The sequence below is a fragment of the Micropterus salmoides genome, unplaced genomic scaffold (assembly GCF_014851395.1).
Source record: "Micropterus salmoides isolate LMB-PRFRI ecotype aquatic unplaced genomic scaffold, ASM1485139v1 Ms_hic_scaffold_5, whole genome shotgun sequence".
Taxonomy (NCBI): Eukaryota; Metazoa; Chordata; class Actinopteri; order Centrarchiformes; family Centrarchidae; genus Micropterus; species Micropterus salmoides.
Window position 1 is genome coordinate 28,435,742 of NW_024044237.1, and position 25,812 is coordinate 28,461,553.

Below are 25,812 nucleotides of genomic sequence, written 5' to 3' on the forward strand. Positions count from 1 at the left end.
CAGTCAACCTTGAGACAGAGTTGCAGACAGAGAGAGAAATAGAAATAGACAGATGGGGGGGTGGTGGTGGTGGAGGGTGGCAGCATTGGTACCAACATCACTAGAGCGTTAGATTTGGTGGAGGATAGAAAAGTATCATCAGTGGAGCAAGGGCAAGAGCTTTGAAGAAGAATGTGATGGGGTGTAACGAGACCAAGATGGGCTATGAATGGCCAAAATAATCTTTCACTTAAGAAAATGACATTAAAAAAGTGCATTTTGCAAGAAACAGCAAAAGAAATGGTAATATCTTGTGTGCGTTCAGTAACCCAAGACGATGATAAATATGATGCAGTTTATTAACACAACAACTTTTTTTTCCTGAATATAATTTTATTGACTGAAAGGAAAACAAGCTTCTTCTTGCAATCGTCTAATTCCAGTTATGTTACATATGTGCTGAAAATACATAATCAGAGCTGAATACAGTGTGCACAAAAATGCTGGCTGTTGCTTGTGCTCTCCAAATAAATACCAATAAAGTCTTTATGCTAGGTTAGTATTTTATGTTGGACAAACAAAAATCAAGCTGTTTTTCTTGACAAGCCATACGGATTCTTTCATTTCTTTTCAAAAACAAGCTTCTAAATGGCAATATACTTAAAATTGACCTTGGAAGAAGATACTTTATCTGTATTTTGATATTACATGTGCTATTGTAGGTTCAGATTTCAGTTAAGAAACATTTTTGTTAGGTCTTTGCTGTTGGGTTTTTATACTACGTTTCAGCTAACTTAGCAGCTTGTGTGTTAGCTATAGTTTCCTTTTTCCTTGTTGTATTTTTGATGCAGTTTGACTTTGACTCTTCAGTTCTGTCAGTGTTCATGCCACTGACAGAATGAGGTAACTAGCTAGTGTATTTTCTGTTTTAAAAATAAAAAGTTATATCTTGTAATAAATCATTTTCTGTACACCAAATGATTTATTCTGTGTAATAATACCAGATATCTGTGTTTACAATAGATTTAATTAACTGGCTTGGCATTAATAAATTGTGTGTTTAATAAAAATCTACAGTTGAGAGTAGCAAACCAGATTTGTTTGTACAAAAATGCAAACAAATACGTTTTCAGCTTCCGTGACATTTCTTTCATTTGTGAGGTATTTAATTTTATAATGAAACTCTTAATTTGCAGTTTGTACATCAGCCAGTTGTTAACCGTATATGTTTAACTGTAGAACTGTGTTGGCCTCTTTGGTAAACTAGGAAGTAGCAGACTCTGGGCTGGGAGTCTGGGGGAGCACTGGTGGCTTGAAAGATGTACAAGTATATGAGCTTGACAATGAAGAACTTGAGTGATGGACAGTGGATTGGTTGGTCTCCATGGCAACAGCCGATACCATGGAACACTCATAGCCTCTGTTGTGTTTGGATGATGTTCCCAACACTTCGGCGGGAAACAGTCCCGGTTGATCAGCTGACAAAACCCCCCAAAAAACAATATTTAGAAATCACAAACTATTACATTTGACTTATTTGTGATTAGTAAAGGGAATAAGGTAAATACATTAGTAAAGATGAATGCCAGGGTGTTTATATCATTTTCAGGTACCTGTTTCTGAGGAGCAGGATGGACAGGCGGCTCTCCTGGGACAGCCCATGGCAGGGATGACCATTCCTTCTGCACCTTTTTCTACCACCATGTAGAACTGCAAAGTCATACAATAATTCATTATTAGTTTTTCAAACAATGTTTATAAATATAGCTCCATTTGTTATGTTGTCACGATATATTTAAACAACCAATTTAGTTTTTAATCTACATAATACTGTCTTCTTGCTCTTAAGAATTTGTTTATTTGGATGTAATTTACCTGAATTTGAATTGATTTAAATTAAACTTTGTTCTTTTAACTGCAGGGATTCAAAATTATGGCTGTACTGTGATTAATTCACATTAATCTCTGGTTCATTGGGTAGGCCTTTCTTACTTAAAGATGAGTTCATGACAGAGCTTGGTGATGGGGATCTTACCCGAGGCACACTGGTAGAAGTGGTCTCTGACATACTCTCATCTGTCATGCTGGTTTCGCTCACATTATCCATTGAGGGCTGTGTGAGTTTCCTAGTTCTATGTGAAAGACAGTAAAAGCACACATAAAGCATTCTATCCCAAGGGTCCTCAAACTCACTTAACATACAGTGGGGAGAACAAGTATTTGATAGACTGCTGATTTTGCAGGTTTTCCTACTTACAAAGCATGCAGAGGTCTGTAATCTTTATCAGAGGTCAGAAAATCACATTGTATGATTTTTAAATAACTTGCATTTTATTGCATGACATAAGTATTTGATCATCTACCAACCAGTAAGAATTCCAGCTCTCACAGACCTGTTAGTTCTTCTTTAAGAAACCCTCCTGTTCTCCACTCATTACCTGTATTAACTGCACCTGTTCGAACTCGTTACCTGTATAAAAGACACCTGTCCACACACTCAATCAAACAGACTCCAACCTCTCCACAATGGCCAAGACCAGAGAGCTGTGTAAGGACATCAGGGGAAAAAATTGTAGACCTGCACAAGGCTGGGATGGACTACAGGACAATAGGCAAGCAGCTTGGTGAGAAGGCAACAACTGTTGGTGCAATTATTAGAAAGTGGAAGAAGTTCAAGATGACGGTCAATCTCCCTCGGTCTGGGGCTCTATGCAAGAGCTCACCTCGTGGGGAAACGATGATCATGAGGAAGGTGAGGGATCAGCACAGAACCACACGGTAGGACCTGGTCAATGACCTGAAGAGAGCTGGGACCACAGTCTCAAAGAAAACCATTAGTAGCGCACGCAAGGCCCCCCTGCTCAAGCCAGCGCATGTCCAGGTCTGTCTGAAGTTTGCCAATGACCATCTGGATGATCAAGAGGAGGAAGCTCAAGGTCCTGGAGTGGCCTAGCCAGTCTCCAGACCTGAACCAAATAGAAAATCTTTGGAGGGAGCTGAAAGTCTGTATTGCCCAGCGATGGCCCAGAAACCTGAAGGATCAGGAAACGTATGATCTCTGTAATTGCAAACAAAGGTTTCTGTACCAAATATTAAGTTCTGCTTTTCTGATGTATCAAATACTTATGTCTGCAATAAAATGCAAATTAATTATTTAAAAATCATACAATGTGATTTTTCTGGATTTCTTTTTTCTTTTTTTTTTTTAGATTCCGTCTCTCACAGTTGAAGTGTACCTATGATAAAAATTACAGACCTCTACATGCTTTGAGTAGGAAAACCTGCAAAATCAGCAGTATATCAAATACTTGTCCTCCCCACTGTATTTAACATAACAATATTAACTGGCTCACATGGCATTCACATGGTTATCAAGTCACAGAGGCAGTGCTGTGGCATACATTCATTCAAATTCAGCATGGTAGAAAATATAGGCAGGCAAATATATGCAGATGTGTAATAACTACGGATGTGACGAGACACCCACGAGACAAGACAGGATTCGAGAATGGGTTCACAGGGACGAGGCGAGATTTTAACACTATTTTAAAGAAATCTTTAGTGCTAAATCATACGATTTTGAGTATTAAACACTTCATTTCCTGCATTCTGATTTTCTGCACCGGTTTATGGTGACTTATTTTTTTAAATTTATGTAAAGACAAACACAAAATTCAGGTGGCAGGTGACGATTCAAAATCTATAGCCTAACTATAACAGAATATAATGCAGTGCAGCTTTCAGTCTTTGTTTGGAGAGGTAACCTCTTTAAATGTGCATGTGGCACATTTGTGCATGACTGATCCGCTGGTAGTAATGTTATCCCCTCAGACCGTTTGACCGACGCAGTTTGGGACAGCGTGATGCAAGTGAAACCGAAACCAACTACCACACCACTGATCAGGCAAAAATCTCACCACAAATCTGCACACACGTTAACTTCAGCAGCTCATAAAGTGCAGCTCACAATCTCAAACAGAGCAAGGTTGCACTTCAGTTTTTAGATGTTTACGCTGCAAAACTCTACCAGCTACGTCACAGCTGTCTGGGCTCACAGTGCGGTTGATTACTATCAGGGCGTACGCCGGTGTGGCATCAGCTGGGTGGAGATGATTAGCTCCGTGAATCTAGCTTATCAGTTAAACATTTGTATTTCTCTGCGTGAGAAAATGAATGTGTGTGAAAAATATTAATTGCGTGAGCTTTTTACCTGACGAGAAATCTCGTCACAATTTAATCTCGCGAGATCTCGTGGCTCCTCACAAGGCTGTGACATCACTGAGCATGGATCAAGACATATCTATCCTACCTGGTGAGGCAAGACCCAACCAGTAGTGATGTGCGATACCACTTAATTCCTATCTATAATATTCATCATATTATTGTGACAGACTTAATCTCACTTGTTTAGCGAAGTTTGCAGAGTTGCCAAAGTATTTCACTGTCTTTGAACACACATCACACAGAGCAACATTATTACCTTCACAGCGAAAAAACAGCCAGACGTGACTGTTTTTACAGTCAGCCAGAGTCAGTATTCACTAGCGGGAAATGTAAAGGGCTGCAGCGGCTCACGGGAAAGAAGCTCCGTCACAGAGCCTTAGCACTGCTTGGTTAGTAGCATGCCTCACCACATCCAAAGCTCCATTGACTTTGTAAAGAAAGTTCAAGGACTGAAACTGGACCCAGATGAAACCATGGTGTCCTATGATGTGACTTCTTTGTTCACCTTCATCCCCACCATGGAGGCAGTAGAAACCGTAAGGAAACGGCTACTACAAGACAACACCCTGGACAACAGAACTAGCCTCAGCCCTGACCAAATCTGTAAATTACTTGACCTCTGAGAACAAAAAAGCAGAACTGAAGAAGTCTCTTGGATGAGGGATGAAACGTCTTCTAGTATCTTCAACTAAGTCCAGTTGCCCTTGACTTTAACCTTCTTTGGATAACTATGACCTGGATGACTGACAACGTTCACAGACATTTTTTAAGTCTGTGTTCTGACAAGTGCTGAAACTGAAACGCACTGTTTGTGTGTATGTGTCTATGCTTTCAGTGGATTTGTTTGCATGTTTTGGCCTAGAAAGACACAGCATGAGAAGCTTGTCATGTGTTTTTATCCCATATCGCTGTGTACTGTATGATACATTATGTGTGTGTGTGTGTGCTGCAGAGGAAACTAAACCACCAAACTCAAAACCTGCGTAAGTGCACTTGCAGTCAAGTGCAGAAGGCAATTTGAGGCAGAGCTATTGGCGGCCATGTAGCGTTTCCATCGGGGTCATACCTCAGTGGCTCCATTTTGTAGCTGAGAAATGACCTATTTTTATGTGTAATTGCTGTAGAACAAGCTAAACCAAGCATGTAATTGAAAGCGTGCCATTTCCACAGGGGAACCAAGACTGCAAAGGATGTAGTAGGTGGCGGGGGGGTTCTTTGTGAGTCAAAAGAGTGGAGAATGCCAAGAGCCTTGTCCATAAGCCAGCGAAACAACCGTAAAACAAATCAGCTACTTAAAGACAGCTCAGGTGGAAATAAATGGGAGGAGGGGTTGCAGCATGTCATTTTACGTATGCTCCCCTCTCAGCTAACCAGGGTTGCATGCTGCCATTTGTTCCACTTGTGATCCGCTCCCTGACCCCATGCTGTCATGCTGAGACACCTACATTACATGGCTCATGCCACCCTGGGTTTGATAGACACCTCTAAATGCTGTCAGCTCATTCATTGCGGCAGCAGCTCCTTCTTGGCTATCTGTGCTGCCCTATGCTTCCAGTGTCTAGAAGTCTGAGCACCGTACATTGCTGTAATGCGTACAGCAGCACACATATTGAAATATGTGCCAATATACATAACAGAACTCTACCTAGATTATTATTTTATTTTGTTTATGTTTCTTATCATTAGGGCAAACCAGCCTATGAAACCCATATAAGACCATAATGAGAATCTCACATTTACCATTTAATTAAAACCCATTATTAAAGGAATTATTTTAGGGGCATTACTATCTCACTATATCCAGACAAGGTTACTTTTGCATTATACTATTCTTAGGGATAACCATTTGGAGAATTTCCTATGGATTGTAGTTTTGAGCAAATGGGTGTAATGTTCCTAAAGGCTAGAAGATTTTAGCAGAGAAAAAATTTCCCACTTGTCCCTTTTATACATCACACATCTTTCATTATAAATAAAACAACATATTTTTGTTTGATTAGATTTCCCTCCTTTCTCCACTTTTTTCCTCTGCGGCTTATCTTTGTTTTCCCTTTTGCCAACTTATCTTCCCCTTCTCATTCTGTTTCCTCCCTCAGTCCCTTCATTATGCATTGTAATTTGTTCCTTTTCCCCAGTCCCTACTTTCTTCTTCCTTTGACTCTTCACAAAGTGGTTCTCCTGTTACTCTTTACTTCTTTTTTGCATTGCAGCTTTGTATCCCTTGACCCTCATTTACTACTTCTCCTCCTCCTCCTCCTCACCCATAGCAGTAGGTGACACAGGCAGCGATTGAGAGCAGGGAAATGAGGACCACCATGCAGGCCGCGATGACCACGTTTCTTCTCTTCTCTTCCTCAGCCTGCTGATGTTCCCACCACTCCAGGTCACTGAACTGACAGCGCTCCCCCATGTAGCCTGATACACAACTGCAACAAGTTTTAAAAAGTCACAATTTAAAGGTAATACATAAACATAAGATTTCTTAAAAGCACAGCCGGCCATTCTTTCACTTTCTATTATTGCAGGCATACATGGTAAAAGAAAACGGTATAATTATGGAGTTCATGATCAGAATCTGTTACTGAGCAAGTAAGTGCATACTTAGTTTGAGCCTGTCTGCAGTTATTGAAGGCTATAGATATCAGTAACCACAAAATAACAGCAAAAAATATGTCATAAACTTTATGTAAAGAAAATTATAATGAGCAGAAGTGTTTAACACTACATGGGAAAAACTATATGTAAGCTTTCATGATGTACTCAAAGTTATAATAATATCATTCATGATAACATTCACAAAATGTTGCTGCTCACTGACTTGAAATATATACATCTTTTTTGTTTATACAATGTTTAATGTTACATATAAAAGGTCAGATTCAGAATTGTCTGTCCTATATCCACTTTGTCATGAGGCAATGGCAAATGGCTTTCATGGAGCAATAATGACACCTACTGCTTGTCAGCTGTACTAAATAACATGAGAGAAAAGCAGATAAAATTGAAGACACCAGACAGCCTGCACTGGGTGGTGCAGGAGATATTCTTGTATTTTCTAACAATGTCGGCATTTTAAGTGTTTGTAAAGTGCTGCTTGAAAAGGAAAATACATCCCAGTTTGAGTTACTGCATATTTTAGAGTGCATCTGATCATTTTAAACTGCTTTATAGAAGTTTATGAACTCATCTACTACAAAAAAAGAGCGTTTACGTACACCACCTCTGAACACCTGATATCAGTTAACTGTTAAAGTTGGAGGTCAGGGGTCAGACTGAGGGGTTACAAAAAAGGGGTAATTTACTTGCAAGCATAGGACTCCATTTCAGGAAAGTAGAAGCAGACACCCTGGTACAGACAGTAGGACTCATGCGTGGAGGGGCAACTCTCCACTGAGTTACTCTTTTGCTGCCGGGTAGTGACATCAGCTGGGCTACCAGTCGTCACCCAAGGCAATGTGGTTTCCAACTCTTGAGAGGATTAGGGAAATAATTTCATTAAATTAGACAAATATACAGTTATGGCACTCTGACTTTTAATATCTTTTTAAACATAGAGGTCTTTTGAGGTCTAAACACTATCTTCCATATATGATAAAATGTATCGTATAACATCTAGTATTAGTTATATTGAACTGATAAAAGCCTCCACTTTTGTTTGGGCCTTATTGCTCACCACTCTGAGTCGTGCACATTATTAACAAGAGCAAATACATGTATCGAGGTTTCAATGTCTAATGTAGTTGTTTTAATATTCTAATTGTAAGATGGATAGATACATTATTGATCCCTGAAGGGATAACTACAAATAACTACAACAGGCTGCCACTACCGAAATAATAATAATAATCATCAAGACGCACCTTGACAGATCTTCCCATTGCCTTGGTATCCAGCCTGGCACTTGCAGAAATACTTTCCCAAGGTATTTTGGCATTCTGCATTTTTGTCACATTTGTGCATTCCCTGTTTACACTCATCAATATCTAAAACAAATGGACAGGAGAGCTAACATTTTACAGTATTTAGGGTGTTGCAATTTTATGTTTACATGTTACCAGCTCATCAAAATGAACATTCATTAATTTTCTTCAGCATTACGGTCAAACAAAGAAGAATGATGATAGACAGTGTCTCTATAACTAGGCCTGCACTGAAAGTACACTTGAAAATATTGTTTTATCTATCAAATTTGTTGACATATGACCTCTGAGTGCTGCATACAGACAGACCTAGCAAACACTTAAACTAGTCTGCAAAGATGATAATATGAATTATGGGAAAAGTAAAATTTTTAGAGTTGTCTAGGCATTCTGGCTTAAGCTCCTGTGATTAATGTGTATCTTAAATATTGTGATTATCTTCACTTCCAGAACAGCTCTGCCTCTGTGAGATGTGTTTATATCTAAAACTCAATTCTGCTCTATTCCCAGTGCCAAATTGTACAATTTTAAAACCCTGCTACAGTAAAAGAGATAAAAGTGTCTCTGTATCAAATATAATCCATAAGCTTTCTTCAGGATGTGTTATTTAATGTTGAGACAAATTTATAATACAAGAACAGAGATACTCACCCAGACACAGCTGTCCATCACCTGTAAAACCTTCTAGACACTGACAGGTTGGGCTGCCAGCATTCAGCAGGCACTGTGCATTTATACCACAGCGAAACGAGTAACACTCATTCTGGTCTGACAGAGAAGGAGACGTATAGAATTATAACATTTAAGTAGCCTAGTGTAAGAACTTTAATAGAAAGAACTACCAATAATTGAATCTTTGAAGGCTACACTGTTACCTGAAACCATCTTGTCTGTGAAGAGTGTTGGCCCGTTGCCTACATCAGAGTCTAATTTAGCTCCCTCTTTATCAATTGACAGGCCAGGTGTTGTCAGGGGTGTGCTCTCATCGTTGAATGTTTTGTTGTTGAGAGACATTAAATCAGTGGATTCACTGTCTCCAGAGTCTACACAACAGATTCATACAATTAACATACAGTGAGGAAAATAAGTATTTGAACACCCTGCTATTTTGCAAGTTCTCCCACTTAGAAATTATGGAAGGGTCTGAAATTGTCATCGTAGGTGCATGTCCACTGTGAGAGACATAATCTAAAAAAAAAAAATCCATAACTCACAATCTATGATTTTTTTAACTATTTATTTGTATGATACAGCTGCAAATAAGTATTTGAACACCTGTCTATCAGCTAGAATTCTGACTCTCAAAGACCTGTTAGTCTGCCTTCAAAATGTCCACCTCCACTCCATTTATTATCCTAAATTAGATGCACCTGTTTGAGGTCGTTAGCTGCATAAAGACACCTGTCCACCCCATACAATCAGTAAGAATCCAACTACTAACATGGCCAAGACCAAAGAGCTGTCCAAAGACACTAGAGACAAAATTGTACACCTCCACAAGGCTGGAAAGGGCTACGGGGAAATTGCCAAGCAGCTTGGTGAAAAAAGGTCCACTGCTGGAGCAATCATTAGAAAATGGAAGAAGCTAAACATGACTGTCAATCTCCCTCGGACTGGGGCTCCATGCAAGATCTCACCTCGTGATGTCTCAATGATCCTAAGAAAGGTGAGAAATCAGCCCAGAACTATACGGGAGGAGCTGGTCAATGACCTGAAAAGAGCTGGGACCACCGTTTCCAAGGTTACTGTTGGTAATACATTAAGACGTCATGGTTTGAAATCATGCATGGCACGGAAGGTTCCCCTGCTTAAACCAGCACATGTCAAGGCCCGTCTTCAGTTTGCCAAAAACCATTTGGATGATCCAGAGGAGTCATGGGAGAAAGTCATGTGGTCAGATGAGACCAAAATAGAACTTTTTGGTCATAATTCCACTAACCGTGTTTGGAGGAAGAAGAATGATGAGTACCATCCCAAGAACACCATCCCTACTGTGAAGCATGGGGGTGGTAGCATCATGCTTTGGGGGTGTTTTTCTGCACATGGGACAGGGCGACTGCACTGTATTAAGGAGAGGATGACCGGGGCCATGTATTGCGAGATTTTGGGGAACAACCTCCTTCCCTCAGTTAGAGCACTGAAGATGGGTCGAGGCTGGGTCTTCCAACATGACAATGACCCGAAGCACACAGCCAGGATAACCAAGGAGTGGCTCTGTAAGAAGCATATCGAGGTTCTGGCGTGGCCTAGCCAGTCTCCAGACCTAAACCCAATAGAGAATCTTTGGAGGGAGCTCAAACTCCGTGTTTCTCAGCGACAGCCCAGAAACCTGACTGATCTAGAGAAGATCTGTGTGGAGGAGTGGGCCAAAATCCCTCCTGCAGTGTGTGCAAACCTGGTGAAAAACGTTTGACCTCTGTAATTGCAAACAAAGGCTACTGTACCAAATATTAACATTGATTTTCTCAGGTGTTCAAATACTTATTTGCAGCTGTATCATACAAATAAATAGTTAAAAAATCATACATTGTGATTTCTGGATTTTCTCTTTTAGATTATGTCTCTCACAGTGGACATGCACCTACGATGATGATTTCAGACCCCTCCATGATTTCTAAGTGGGAGAACTTGCAAAATAGCAGGGTGTTCAAATACTTATTTTCCTCACTGTAACTATTCATCATATGGTTTATCCAGAAGTGTACGCACCTCAAGTAAGTTAGCTTAAAATAAATCACCTGTTGTTCCATTTAAAGCAACTGCAGGCAAGCAACTTTTGCCATCAGCTGATAGGATGTACCGTGACAGACAGGAGCAGTGGGCGAAACCCAGTTTGCTTTCACACACCTGGGCACAGCCTCCGTTCAGGTGAAGGCAAATGTCTGCCCCTGGAGATGAGGATGCAAAATGATTTGTAAGTTTAATCATGAATTTTTAGGATGGGTGGACACACATCTGAGCGGTTATTTCAAAGACTTAATTTAGAAATTGGCCATTGTATAAAAATTTGTTTAGTCAGTGTTATTGCATAGCTTATTAAATACACGTGGTAGAATAAAAACGGGTAAAGGGGGCAGCAGAATATATTTCATAATGCGCAATCTTTCACTGTGATCTTGATTCATCTTGTAATCCTTCCTTTTGATATTGCTTGTGCTAGAGTTGCTACATGTAGTGTTTTTAAACCTCAGTGGAAAACTTCTGAACAAATTAATCTCTAAAATGAATCCCTGTTGTATCTCTATACCTGGTTTCGCAAGGGGATGAACCACCACAATGGATGCTGGTTGGACCATGTTGCCATGGATACGTTGCAGCTTTTTCCCAGTCCGCTTGTGTACACTCCTCAGCTGCTGGTGCTCCCGATCAGATATCCACAAGCTGTCCTCAAACACTGCAAGGTCAAAAGGTCGACCTGGATGAATCAGATTAGAGAGAAAGAAGACCAGCATTAAGTAAATACTGCAAGGTGAGAGCTATAGTATATCATCTGTTCATATTATCTACTGTCAAGGTAAGGACACTGGTTAAAGAGGGTTTTCAATATATGTGATGTTTAAAGGAAACTGGCAGTTAACACACACATATGCACACACATATTCATTTCTTCCCCTTTTATGGCTGCTTTAGGACATCTTCAGTTAAGTCTGTTAGACTTAGCTTTTTTAGTCAGTCTAAGGTGCACTTTGTCATGCTTAGGCCAGCTTCATCAACTTCAGCTATAGTATTGTTGTGCGCTTAATGACAAATTAATCCATCTAGAATTACAGTTTTATAAGCCAACAGTGCACTTGTGAATGTGTATGTGTCAAACAAGCCTCACCTACTTGGTTCTCTAACAGGACCTGTCGATCTGAGCCATCCAGGGCAGCAGTCTCTACCATTCCCCTCCTCTGGTCGCACCAGAACAGACGATCCTCTGTGAAATCGATGGTCAGGCCGCTTGGTGTCAAAAGGTTGGTGCTTACAATGACAGCCCGGTCTTTCCCTTCCAAAGAAGCACTTTCCACGGCAGGCTGTGCCCCTATATCAGTCCAGAACAACTTCCTCAAAAAGTAAAAAATAAATTTAAGTTAGGAATAGGTAATTTATTAAATCTACAGAACCTCGAGTGTGTCCATACTCTATCAAAAACACATGATCATTTTGAAACCTTCTTGGATTAAAACTATAGTGAAGCAAGCCTTCAAAGAATTAAGTTTTCTTCTAACTAGGAAGCTACTCAATAAAAAAAGTAAACGGGACAATGTTCTGGAGGTTAAAGATGTGGGACGTAAGATAGAATGAAATTAGTTTTTTTCAACCTGGTTGGCACATTAATTACCACTGTGGTACTCCCATGTTTTTAGTCTCTGAAACATAGTGATCTACTGCATCTACTTACAAACATTACATTACATTTATATTTGTTTTGAATGTTGATCTTTGTACACTGCCCCTTCTCAAATAAACAATAAATCAGATCAGTAGATTGCTACATACGTAATTGTACTAACCCTCGTACCCTCATCTGCATGCAGTTTTTTTTGCCAAACAAAAAACTAGCATACATGCAGCCACACTCACTTTGCCAAAGGATGAACGGCGATTCCTCTTGGTTTTTCCAGCCCTTTGCTTACAATGGTTTCTCTGTTCAGTCCAAACAAGGTACTGCAGTCAACAGTTGACTGGCTGGAGGACAAATGTATACAGAAGTATAAAACAAAAACAATTCCGGTAATGTTTAGCAACGTAACAGTTATTTAGTTATAACCAACTCCAAAAATAGACTCACTTAAGATGATGAATGAACAGATTCACAAAATCTAATATGACCAAAGTATCAAAAGCTTGACCAACAGACTGCATAAAAACACAGTTCGAACCTCCAGTACTTAATTGAAACAGTATTTTCGTTATCAATCTTCAACATTTACTCTCTGCAAACACCACACACCGTGTATCTGTCCAGTACATCCTGCGGTGGACCCAGTCAATCGCCAGTCCTTCTGGAGAGTCCAAACCATCAGAGACAAGAACTTCTCTAGACCCACCGTTCAAATCAACACGCTCAATTGTCTGATGGCGTGTATTAGCAAAGTACACCTTCAAAATGCATACAGAAAATATATATAAGAAATGCATTCATTATATAAAGTAAAACACTAAATATGTTCCATATTGAAAGTACCACAAAATAAAGTAGAAAAGTTTGTTTTTCATTAAACATCAACCACTGCAACTGCAACCACCAACTCTGTCCAATAGGTGTCACCAGATGTCTTCACCAAAACCTGAATCTGGTCTACCTAAATTCTCATTCTCAGGACTCAGACCATAGATTAGTGGAGTACAAAATCATATTGTGCTACTATTGCTTTGGCAATAAAAGATGACAGGGCTTTTCATCTTACATTGTTCCACACAGGGTCATAGTCCAAAGCTATGATTGTTCCTCTGGGCTCCTCTACAAGGGTTTGATCCCCAGTGCCATCGGGATTTATTTGTCTCACATCCACTAGATTGGCAACTAGTAGATAAGGTGGTGGTCCTGAAGAACAAAAATACGTTATTTATGATGAGGTGTACTGTAGTGAAGCCCACAATGTATTGTTAACATAATGTATGTTTAACATTGTCATTTTCACCTTTTTATTTTAATTACAGAACGTGTTTGTGAAAAATTAACAATAAGATAGACCGTAAGATTACACGGTGTTTATCTGTGGGGGATTATCTGCTTCAGCTGTCTGCTTTGCCATAGTATAACTCACCAGGGGCAATGCAGCGCTTGCCATCTTGGTGAAGCTGGTAGCCATGCAGACAACCACACTGCCACCTACTAGGGGTGACAGGAATACAGAGCTGACTGCAACCCCCTCTGTCTGCAGAAGAGCAGCCTACAAGAGCAAAAAATAGTGTTACACATACACACAAACATGTACTTCACATAGAGGCCCCATTTTCTAACAGGACTCAGCCCCATGCAGTATAATGATATACACTTTCTTAATGTGTCTTATTACTGGTAAGAAACAATTATTATGTAGTACTTTCTTGTTTACAGCATTTGCACTGGTTGTACGGAAGAAAGCATTACATATTATTGTATACCAGGAGCTGTCCACTGTACCATAGTCATTGAATCACTGGCTACAGAATGCCTATTTTAAGCTTCTTTAGGCCGGCAATTAAAACGTATGACAAAACCTCAGTCTTCATAGATGATGCCTTACTCTAAATGACTTGAATGATCATTATCTGTAGAGCAGTAAAGCAAAGCCACCCAGTTACTGCACTGCTGTGCTGTCAAGCTTTTGATCCACCTGACCCCAGTTTGACCACTTTCATCCTACTTTCACTTATAAGATATTTGACTTATAATAATTTTGGCTAGAAATAATATATTAGTTAGAATATTATCTTGCTCAGTTTATCAAAATGGCCAAAACTCTGAGACATATTACTGTTGCTGTAAAACTGCACATCATTCTGTGGATACCTTAATGTTATTAGTTCAGTTGTTTCTATTATTGTGTATTTATATTTCTGGAATATTTATAGAATAAAAAAAGAAGTACACCTCCAGGGAGGGGATAATCACACTATATATATTAAGATTCAGAATACAAACACATAATACTTTCTACGTGGTATATTTGTGAAGATGTAAACACTGAATGGCACATTTTCACTTAAAAAAACAGAAAAAATATGATTATATTATTACAGCTTGAAAAGTGTAATATAGTACATACCAGTACAGGCTTGTCCATCCTCCTTTAATAAAGATCCCTCAGGACACACACAGACCGCACCCTTGTCTGTTGTCAGGCATCCATTGCCACACTTGGTGATATTGCCATCACATGGTATGATCTCTGAATGTGGGAAGAAAATGTTGTTGTTGTAACAATAATGATACAAATTTAATGAATTGAAGCTAAGAGTGTTACATTCTTAGAAACGGATGAAACAATAAAGCTAGTTAACAACCAAGGTTATTCAAGGTTATTTTTGGGCTCAGCAGGGAGTAGATTCTAACAGAGCCAGATGGACAACAAGCTTCTTAGGCCCTTCTCTGGTAAAATCCCTTTTATAAAGTCAGCCCCAACCTTATGAAAATAGGTGAAAGTGTGATGGGAATGCAGTCAATACTCATACAGTGAGGATGATGTAATGTTAGCTCACAGAAGAGTGGCATCTCCCGTACCTGAGAATATGGGCCAGGTATACAGAGACAGGCTATACAGATATGAAACTGATGTGAAATTGTTACAGTATCTGTTGCTGTGCCTCTGACTGTAATGGGTAAATTATTTCTCTTGCTAGCCATCGTTTTGCACTTTTTTAAGGTATGTTTTGATAAACTAACCAACTAGATGCTGCACTTAATTGAAGAAATATATTTGCAAATATGCAGGAAAAACTGTTGTGTATTTTAAAAAAGTAACTTAATACCCAGATGAATCATTGGAATAACTGCATTGTTTATGTTCTGTATATTATTTTTTCCATTTTGTTGTGTTGAATCAAAAATAAAAGACACAAGCAGCCCCATTATAACCTCCTCCATGTAATCTCTGTCGTTGTCTCCATTGTCTGGCTTGCTGCTTGGCTGCATGTTTGTTTTCTTTTGGACCTTGGCAAAGGTTGTCTGCTAAACAGCTTAGAGAGACAAAGCTGCTGACCAGATATGTTCCCTATTGCAAATGTCACCTCGTCATCTAATCTCATTGTGTCTGTGAGCCTTTCCTGTTCTCTTGGCCTCATAGCTGTGAGATTAGAAGAGAAGAGATTAGGGTGTTTCCATAATGTGTTTTAATACGTTAATTTAAACTTAAGTTTACTTAAAGTTTAATAAAGTTAATCACTATGTATACACTGTGGTAACAGGGCAACCTAGACAGCAATTTAGGAAAAAAAAACTGTAAATAATGAACAAACAATATCATCATTAAATCCTTGACAAAATATATTGGTTATATCAGTTTATTTAACTATATAAAGATGTTCTATACATTCTGTTATGACTGCAACGCATGTTGGCAAAATATTAGATTGTCTTTGGTATCTGTTCACTAAAAATGAATCTGTTGTGTTACTGGCAGACAACAGACCTGCATTATGGCAAATAGGAATGATGAGACACAGACTGAGGTAGAAAAGCTAAATGCAATATCTGGATTGGTAAAATAATTAACATGTCTCCAAACACCACATGTTCTAGTATAGTGCTTTTAAACATTTTACCAGTAAACTGGCCACTGTCTGATTTTCAATAGATACCAGCAAAACTAATATATTGCTCTACTGCTATAAAGAAATTGTTAAAAATTACTTTTGCTAACATTAATATGAAAACGCTGCTTCTTTCTACCATACACAGCTCTAAGGGACTAGGAGACTTTTAGTGACAAAGTGTCAATGTTTTGACCCAAGAAAATAACCTAACACACAATTGGCAGCTCACAAATGTCTAGTCCAACATGTCTAGCATGTGACCCAGCCTTTTTTAATGGCTCTGTAAGGTCAAAGTAGTGTCTGGGGGACAAATACCGCCTTTCATTGCACCACAAAAAGAAGCGGATCTAATTTGAAACCAGAGCCACATTCATTATGCTGACCAAAACAAAGTGTTGACACTTTTTGAATACAACCTACATATTGAATAGAATAGAATGTTTCAGAAACACATCAATTTGGAAAATGGAAAAATCAGGTTAAGATGCAGTCCTGCTTCACACTGCACTTGACATAGCTTCACATAAAGGGCAAAACTGATATACATAGTATTATATTGAATACTAACTGAATGCCGGTTCTCATCAATCAAGGGATTGAGACAATTTTATTAATAGTGTCCAGATGTTTATTTGAAATATTTGAAAGCTACAAGGGAACATGTATGAAGTCTTAGTAGTAGATTGTCCCTGTTGTCCCCTAACTTCAATCAATACACAATTAACAGCTTCACTGCTAATTTAACTTCATCTGTTAATGGATTTTCCTTGTGCCATCAATTTGCCATAAAACTAATTAAAACATTATGGAATTAAAATGAAGGCTTTTTTAAGAAATTAGAACAGAAATTATAATCAACAAAATAATAACAACAACATATGTTTCCACTATACCTTGACATGTCTTCCTGTCTGGTAGGAGAGCATATCCTTTAGGGCAGGTACAGAAATAGGAGCCTGGGATGTTTTCACAACCAAGAGAGCATCCATGGTTCCAGAGGGCACATTCATTCACATCTAGGGCACACACAGACAGATATAGTGATATAACTTGTCTGTTATTTTAATAGATGCTTTTATTTAAATACCTTGCCATACCTTTGGAAAGAGGTTAGAGTCATGAACAGTACTAAAATGTCTTTACCCTCAAATATTGAGGGTGTCAGTGGCTCAGATGTAATTTGCCAGATGTGGCGGCAACATTATCATGAGCTGTTTAACTGTATTGGGAGGAATACTTTTTTGGTGGAAAAAATTGATAATGATGAAAATGTGGTTATTAATTCAGAAGAGGTGCAATCTGCAGTATTGGGATTAGATGACAATAAAATGTGTGGGACCGATAAAATAACCGCTGAACATCTAAAATATGCAAGTAAGAAACTTGTTCCCCTGTTTGCTATTTGTTTGACAGGTTTCCTAGTTCATGGGATTCTGCCTGAATCTATCTTGCCGGTTTTATTAGTGCCCGTCATTAAAGACAAAACTGACAAAATAAACAGCATGGACAATTATAGACCTTCCAAAAGTAATTATAAGAATCCTAGTCTTCTGGTATTCACACCAGTCAATGCAGGTGAAATGGGGTCTCTGTATCAGAACCATTTACTGTTGGTAATGGTATTCTGTTGGGCTTCTGTAAATAACATCACAGAGTACGGTCTAGACCTGCTCTTTTATGAAAAGCGCTGTGAGATAACTGTTGTTGTGATTTGGCGCTATATAAATAAAATTGAATTGAATTGAATTATTCGTCAGGGTGGTATTTTGTCACCTTTCCTTTTTAACATGTATATGGATGACTTTTCACAACAATTAAATAAATGTAATACATGATGTATGAACAACTGTTGAAGGTTTGCTCTCAGTACGGTGCAGATTTCGATATCAAATATAATGCAAGTAAGAGCAATATCATGATTGTTAGAAGTAAAGAAGACAGGAAATTAGTATTCCCTGATTTCTTTTTATCTGGTACTGACCTTAAAGTGTGTGATGAGATTAAATATCTTGGCCATCATATTGTAAATGATTTATTGGATGATAGGGACATCAGTTGACAGTGTCGCAAGATATATGCTCAGGCTAATGTGCTTGCACGTAAATTTATTAAGGTAGCCTTATTCAAAGCATTCTGTACACCACTATATACTGCCCACTTGTGGCGGTCTTACAGCAAAAAGAACATGCAGGGGCTGAATGTAGCGTATAATGATGGCATGAGACTTCTCTTAAAACAACCAAGATGGTGTTGTGCTAGTCAAATTTTTGTTAATGTTGGGGTGCCTACATGCTCTGCCTTAATAAGAAATCTTATTTTTCAATACATGTGTAGAATGTCTGTCTCTGAAAATAGAATTATACAAGCTTTAACCCACAATGATTTTAGCTCAGTCAGGTATACATCTAGACTGTGGAGACATTGGCGCTCCTGTTTGTATATTACAAGTGAAAGATAGTGACTTTTTTAATAAATCTTTATCTATGTAGTGTATATTTATTGTTATGTTGTAGCTGTTGTTGTTTTGTCTTGTTTTTTCTGTGTGCTATGGACCTTCCATTCTGAGTCCTGAATAAAGTATTATTATTATTATTATTGTACATTTCTTGTTTTTGTGGCCCAATAGGAGTTTATGTTTCTGGTAGGTAATGTACTGCAAATATGTGAGTCTCGTGCCAAATTTGGTAATAAGCTGGCAATGCTGTGGCCTTTTTGCTCTCCTAGAGATCACTTCAATTAAATAGCATGGCCAATATTGTGAAATCCTTTAAAGCTAGGGTTTTGTATTTCAGAAACATATTTGTTACATTTGCTGAAATTCTCTTTACATCCCGACAGCAATCAATAAATCAAATGCTCTGGAAAAAAGAGAAATAATCCAGTATCGGTAGCTGTTCCAGGCTCGTAGTAAGCTTACCTGCCTGCCTATATGCGCAAACGTGTACCCGTACACTCATTGCGCATGAAAATGTCTTTTGGGGGGATGACTTTCGATAGAGGCCAGAAGGGGAGGGGGTGGGATTTATTTGGTTGGATACTGGCTAGTTTCTCAAACATTACCTAGCCTAGCTTTAAGTTCTACATTAACTAAACTAAACTTTAATTTTCTTGTGATTTTACCTTTTTTAATTAATTTATTTAAATGGCATAAATACCAACCTTCACAATAAGTGCCTTCCTTACTGAGAGCAAAGCCTTCATTGCACTGGCAAGTCCCTTGCTCGGCTAGACTGGAACACACATTCACACAGTTTCCACTCTGTTTGTCACAACCTGTTTGAAAGGGTTAACAATAAAATATTACTAAAACAGTGTAATTTGAGTCAAACCTAAATTAAATGTAAAAACAAGCAATAAAATGGGGATATGCTTCAATGCAAAAGTTTAGCTATTACCTGGAAATGATGATTGGGAGTCTTCCATTGGCTGGTTGTGGACATGCACTACCTTAATATCAACAGGGATTTTTGCCATTCGTTTTATGTTAACATTCAGTGGCTCTCCGCCAGTGTACTTGTTTACTTTTTTTATAACGTGAGATGCCGTATCAGTGTAGTATAAGTGCTCCAGGAAAACTGATATCCCCAGTGACTGAGACCTGACCAAAGGAGACAAGAAATCAAACATGTTGCATCCCAGTTTGCTTATTAGAAAATTACTAACACAAATAGATAAAGAATAGCTAAAACATGCTCACCTAAGAGGCTGATCTATGATGTGCAGGTCATTCCCGTTGTAATCACAAGAGGCGATGGTACTTTCTCCTTGCAGTCCAAACTGAACCCAAAACAGTGTTTTGTCCTCTGTGTCAATCGACAGTGCGTTCAGTTGTTCTGCTATCTTAACAAGTGTAGTTTTCTCCTGTCCTGTCATATCAGACCGCTGTATACTTGGAGTCATCCCACCAGACAGCCAAAAAAGAAACCTGCAAAATATTAGTTTAGAACTGTGAACGAACTTTGCAATGAAGTATGCCCAAATGTTACTATATATCTTCTAAAGTTATTTATTTACTTTGTGTGTTTGTCTGTCACAAAATACTGCCAATTAAGTTATATGAAAAAATGTCCAAAGAGGGACATTAGTAGAAGCATCTAAATGCTAACATCCCCACAACATCAGGAGTTTCGTAATCTTTTTGCCTCATAGTCATGATCGTGGTCGTGATGTTTAATAAACTGTAAGATGCCCCACAGATGTATATTATAAAATAAGTAAAGAGTAATTTAAAACATGCTCTTGGCAGTTTTACTATCATGGAGAAATATTCTTAAATTTTAAATGTTAATTTAATGTTCATTGCCATTATTCACTTTTTCATATCCACTTGTCAATCTACTGGATCTAAATGCCATAAAATAGCAGGCAGTATGTTGCCTGGTAAAAACGAAAATGAGATAGGTGGTATGTGAAAGTCAGTTTGTCAATTTGCACCTCATGGCTAGTCATGGTTGATTGAGGTTGAAAAAATAATCATAGTAGCATACATAAGTAACAAAGCACCATCATGACAAGCATAAAAAGTGTAATGCAGAGTATATTACCTCTTAGTGGGGTCAACAGTTATAGAACTTGGTTGGGTCAAGTGTCTTAAAAGAGTCCTTTCATTTTTTCCATATATATCAATTCTTTTGATTTTTCCCTTTTCTCCACTTGTCCAATATACACCATTCCAAATCCAGTCCACTGCTAGGCCCGAGATATCTTTGTCAGATGAGTACAGTTTCTGGAAAACAAGCATTCAAATTAAAATTATGTTAATCGTGCTCCTGTAGAATTCTACACATTTGTTTATGCTGTTCCTTAACAACTATACTGAAGCGTTAGATGATGAATAATTTGAATACACTGAGTTCTCTGCAACTTAAGAGTAGTAACATAAATCACCCGTCTGTGTGCTCCTCTCATTGATGCTTTGTAAATGACCCCAGTGTGTTTGTCAGCCCAGTAAACGCTCTCCTCTCTGAAATTAAAGTCGAGCAGGATGGAAGTTCCCACCCCAGCCACAAGCCTTCTCTGGTTCTTTCCATCAAGGTCCATCCGATGAATGGCTTTACCGTGGCCGAATATCAGGAAGGGCTGTGAAGCTTAACAAATTAAAACATCGCACGTCTCTCATTAATCATATGAATTCTTATATTTTAAGGCTCAAAAAAAGTTAAATATTAACATTGAATGAGCTACAGTACTACAAGTTACAATTGACCCTCATTTCAGATATGTTTGTACCAGGATTTGTCAGGTTTCACATGCAAAATTATGCAATATTGGTAGGGCTGCAACTAATCTGCTTATGATTTCCTTCATCCTAGATTAATTAAAAATTAATAATAACATATTAACCTGCCATTCACAACTTCTCAAAAACCACGGTGATGTCTTCAATTTGCTTGTTTTGTCCAACCAACAGTCCAAAAAATTGTCACATAAGACAAAGAAAGGCAGAAAATCCTCTCATTTGAGAGGGTGAAAGAACAGTATATTTGGCAAATAACTGAAATCATTAACCGATTATCAAAATAGTTAATACCTAATTTTCTGTCAGTCTACTAATCAATTAATCGACTGAACCATGCAGCTCTAAATATTAGTAAAATATGGAGGATCTTTCCTGTAGTATTTCCCCCAGCATATTCTTTTGAATTTTATTTTTGATGGTTTTTGATGCATGTGAGCTGCTATCCTATATGCTTGTTGTAATTCTAGTTCCCCCATGCACAAACTATGGTAGCGTTTAACATTTCAATAGCTGCTTTTTCCCTCTTTGTGTCACTCTGCAGTTGTCGTTAAATTTGTCAAATTCTCTGATAAAAAGCCTATTCATAGCTGGGTTGGGACGAAGGCAGATTCGGGTGCTTCTGGATAAAACATGGTCCCTTAGCAACAAATAGCTCTTACACTATCCTTTAACAATACTCAACAATTAAAGGTTAAAGATTGGAGTGGTTAGTGGCAAAATATCTACTTTTGTAAATGGAATGAACTGATGTCCATTCCAAAATGTCTGTTGTTGGAAACACTGAATTAGATTTTATAATACACCTGTGTAGTTTTCCTCTAGATCCCATTAAACTTTGGCAAACTGGGCTATGAGGCAAAAACAAATCTGTATTCGCAGTCTAGATTGCTATTGATAGAAACTGCTCTGGTCTATCATGGTAATAACACTGTCATCCACAACCATGGATACTGCTCTTAACTCTGTGGAATGAAGAAAACAATGAGCAACACCAGACGAATAACATAATGAAATGAGTTGCTAGGTGGCATCCCGATGAATCATTAATTGACAAGTTCACAGGATGGTCAACATGATTCTTAATCTAGTAAGTTCATTGGACATCATTGGGAAAATATATACTTTTAAATTCAGATTTCACAATAAAAAACACAAAAGAGTAATTTCTTTTGGATCTGTGACACCAAAATGGGTGCTCCTTATACATGTTTAGGTAGTTAGTATGTACATTGATTTCTCCTTTTACATTGTTGTAAAATGTTTAGTGTCTGTAACAAGATGAAGAACAATGTTATTGAATACAGCTGATAGTACTTGGCCTCTAATTTCTTGCACAAACTTCAGGTTGTGGCCAACCCATTTATGTAGCTGAAATATAAGCACAATTCTACACCTCTGGAAAAGGTGCTTGAGGAGGATACATTCTTTTTCATTATGAGCAAAAAGTTGTTTTGTTATGTCATCTTTGGTCGGTTGGTCGCCATCTTTGCTGTTGCAGCCACACTATGTGCTGCTAGAATGCAATTTTTGCCCACAGAAAATACTGCTAATACTGTTAATTGTGAGACTGCCATAACATAAGTCTCCAGGTTCCATCTTTTTCCATTGAAAAGTATCCACACTGCTGGAGTGGAGTAGAACCTAACCACCTCAAAAGGTGATATTCTGTAGCTGACCATGACCTTGTGACGAGGATTTCTCCATAGGTATTGGAAAAATGTTGCAGTAAACAATTCTGCTGAGATAAAGCTAAACTGTCAATCTGGGATGACAGTGGCCATTCTTACAAATTTAGCCATCAGAGATTGCCATCTGTAAGCTTCAAGTGATGTCCTTGTGGCATCCCAGAAAAAACTTGAGCTCAGCCTGAGATACACCCACTCAAGCTTACTGTACCTTTGCTACTTGAGATTGGGCACTTCTTATGTAAGCAAATTGTTTTATTTTGCAGGATTGCAGTTTTTAATCACTAAGCACCAGCCCAAGTCAGAATAGAAGTTGTTATATGTAGCAGTATTTAGTCAGTTAGTTATGTGTGTGTGTGTATATATATATATACCTTATATCCACATAGAGAGGAGAGGGGGAACTTTTGTGCAGAATGAGATATCTAGCAACTAAGAAAATTATTTATGTTGTATCACTAAAGCAAAAGTCTATTGTTGAAATAAAAAGACATGCAAACTAGATTATCTAAGTTTAGATCAGGTAATGCTAATCCTCTTGAAATTGATAAATAATAATAAATTGTTATGCTGAATAAACTTTGTTTTTACCATTGTTTATTTGTCCCTTATGAAAATAGTTCTTGTTGCCTGTCCAACCTGCCCTGTGATCATGTCAAATTACTTTACAATTTCATCCAAGTACCTGCTATACCCAGAAGATATACTGTATTTGATTATGTTCTTGCCAAGCACAATACATCTACCAAAAAGCATTTGTAGAATTCTGACACACATGGACAAAAATACCTCATACACAATATAATACTTTTATCTTCTGTCATCAATCATCATCAAAACTTTACTACAGAATCAAGGTCCAAATCACTATCATGAACTGGGAGTATGAGTCCGGACAGGAGAGATGTCAGCAAAACTCACCCACACAGCTGCTGTTTCTCTCCGTTCGTGATAGGCGTTCATCCCAACATGCCGTACCGAGGGCCAAGGTTCCAGAGCTTTGCACCATAAAATAGATCAGTGCTGCTGTGAATGTTGCAGCCAACATAATCCTACGCTCTGTCCCTGCCTTGGGAGCTGCACTTCCTCACTTGTTCTCAGGCATTACCACTATCAGCACTGGCACACAAGAATTCCCCAAAATTAAGCAACATTTGCTTATGGACTGTTGGCATCCTTGCCCACAGCTTTAACCAGAGACAGTGGAGCTTTACATACCTGAAGATGTCATGCTAAAGAGAGACGTGAAACCACACTGAATAGATGAAGTACTTAGGATGATAAGGGTAGTAATGCCAGTGCAGTGTACAACTCAAAAAAACAGTGTGGGATCCTGCTCACTCCCCACTTTGGCCCCCAGGCTGCCAGTCTGTTTTGGAAGCAAAGATTGAAATTCCTGACACCCCCGTGGTAAATTTTGCACATGCTAGTTCAGCTTTGGAGCAAGATCTTTAAGCTGTAGTCAGTGTCTCAAGCAGAATGTGGAATATGCAAGAAATGAGGCTGGACTGAAGAAAGGTCCCACATAATAACATCTTACCCTCACTCCACCCCCTGACCCATGTCCTTTCTGAAAGTGGACGGATGTGTCTGTTTGAGACAGAGCTTTTGTGTCTGGGAGATGGACATTGCAATACAAGACTATTACACGAAACACAACTCTAAAATATATTTATTTATTAATTGGGGAACAAAATTGACATCTGGTTCCTTTTTTTTCATACTATAATACCATTCATAAATGACATACACAATATAAGTGTAATTTAACATGCCACACAATTGACTGTTTTGTGTCCTCTATGTGAATGAGAAGTCAGTGTGTCAGACTTCCTCCTGTTGAAGTTTGTCTGGCTACCGGGGTAGAATGAGTAATTTATAGAGAACGGAGGAGGAGTGGGGCAGATTATCTCTAAATTGTTTGTCCTCTTTTTACCCAAGAGAACAACTAACAGTCTACAGGAACCAAAACCTCTATTCATACCCACCATGACTAGGATATTGTCAGCAACAACGTCACCAATAACCTTGTAGAGGAGCAGTAGAAGATTTACACGGCTGAGAAAGCTGCCCTGTCTCCAGACTAATGTTAGCAGTCTGAAGGGCACTAACCTTTTCCCACGATTTCACCCATGGCAGATAATAAAAATGTTAATGTCTATAGTTTCACTTCACGTGACTAGTGTGCAAAGTGACATCACATATGGGTTTGTATCATCAGGTCGAGTGCATATCTAGGGGACAGCAAGAGTGTAGACGCTGCTGCTGCATTTAATGCCACCTCATGTCATTGCTTTTATAAGACAAATACTTCCAGTCCTTAATTCCATCTGGGTGAGTCACTTTCTAGAAATTACAATACAAAGCATTTGAGATTACGTAACTCCTGATTTAAATATCATGCTGACATTTCATACCTGCCAAATTATCACGCATACTCACGTGAGCTGCTGCCTAAAATGTAGTTTATATTTTTTAAAAGTAAGTTGTACAAATGCGAGTTTATTTTGGCTGCTTGTTTTTCATACTCATCGCATACATA

At 38.4% G+C, this 25,812-nt stretch overlaps 1 protein-coding gene across 1 annotated transcript; it reads right to left on the reverse strand.

The window, feature by feature from the left end:
- Positions 1-322: 322 nt before the first annotated feature.
- egf (epidermal growth factor) lies at positions 323-24,612 on the reverse strand. Its single transcript, XM_038699166.1, has 23 exons — positions 24,192-24,612; positions 21,234-21,433; positions 20,891-21,072; positions 20,044-20,271; positions 19,742-19,944; positions 19,506-19,619; positions 17,240-17,362; positions 14,861-14,983; positions 13,877-14,002; positions 13,517-13,653; positions 13,060-13,208; positions 12,690-12,794; positions 11,947-12,170; positions 11,371-11,538; positions 10,862-11,011; positions 8,999-9,166; positions 8,775-8,891; positions 8,064-8,186; positions 7,506-7,671; positions 6,465-6,629; positions 2,015-2,111; positions 1,593-1,689; positions 323-1,457 (listed from the first exon to the last, which is right to left on the reverse strand). Exons 1-23 carry the CDS (start codon positions 24,316-24,318, stop codon positions 1,243-1,245), a joined length of 3,507 nt encoding a protein of 1,168 aa, XP_038555094.1. The 5' UTR covers positions 24,319-24,612; the 3' UTR covers positions 323-1,242.
- Between the last annotated feature and the right edge of the window lie 1,200 nt (positions 24,613-25,812).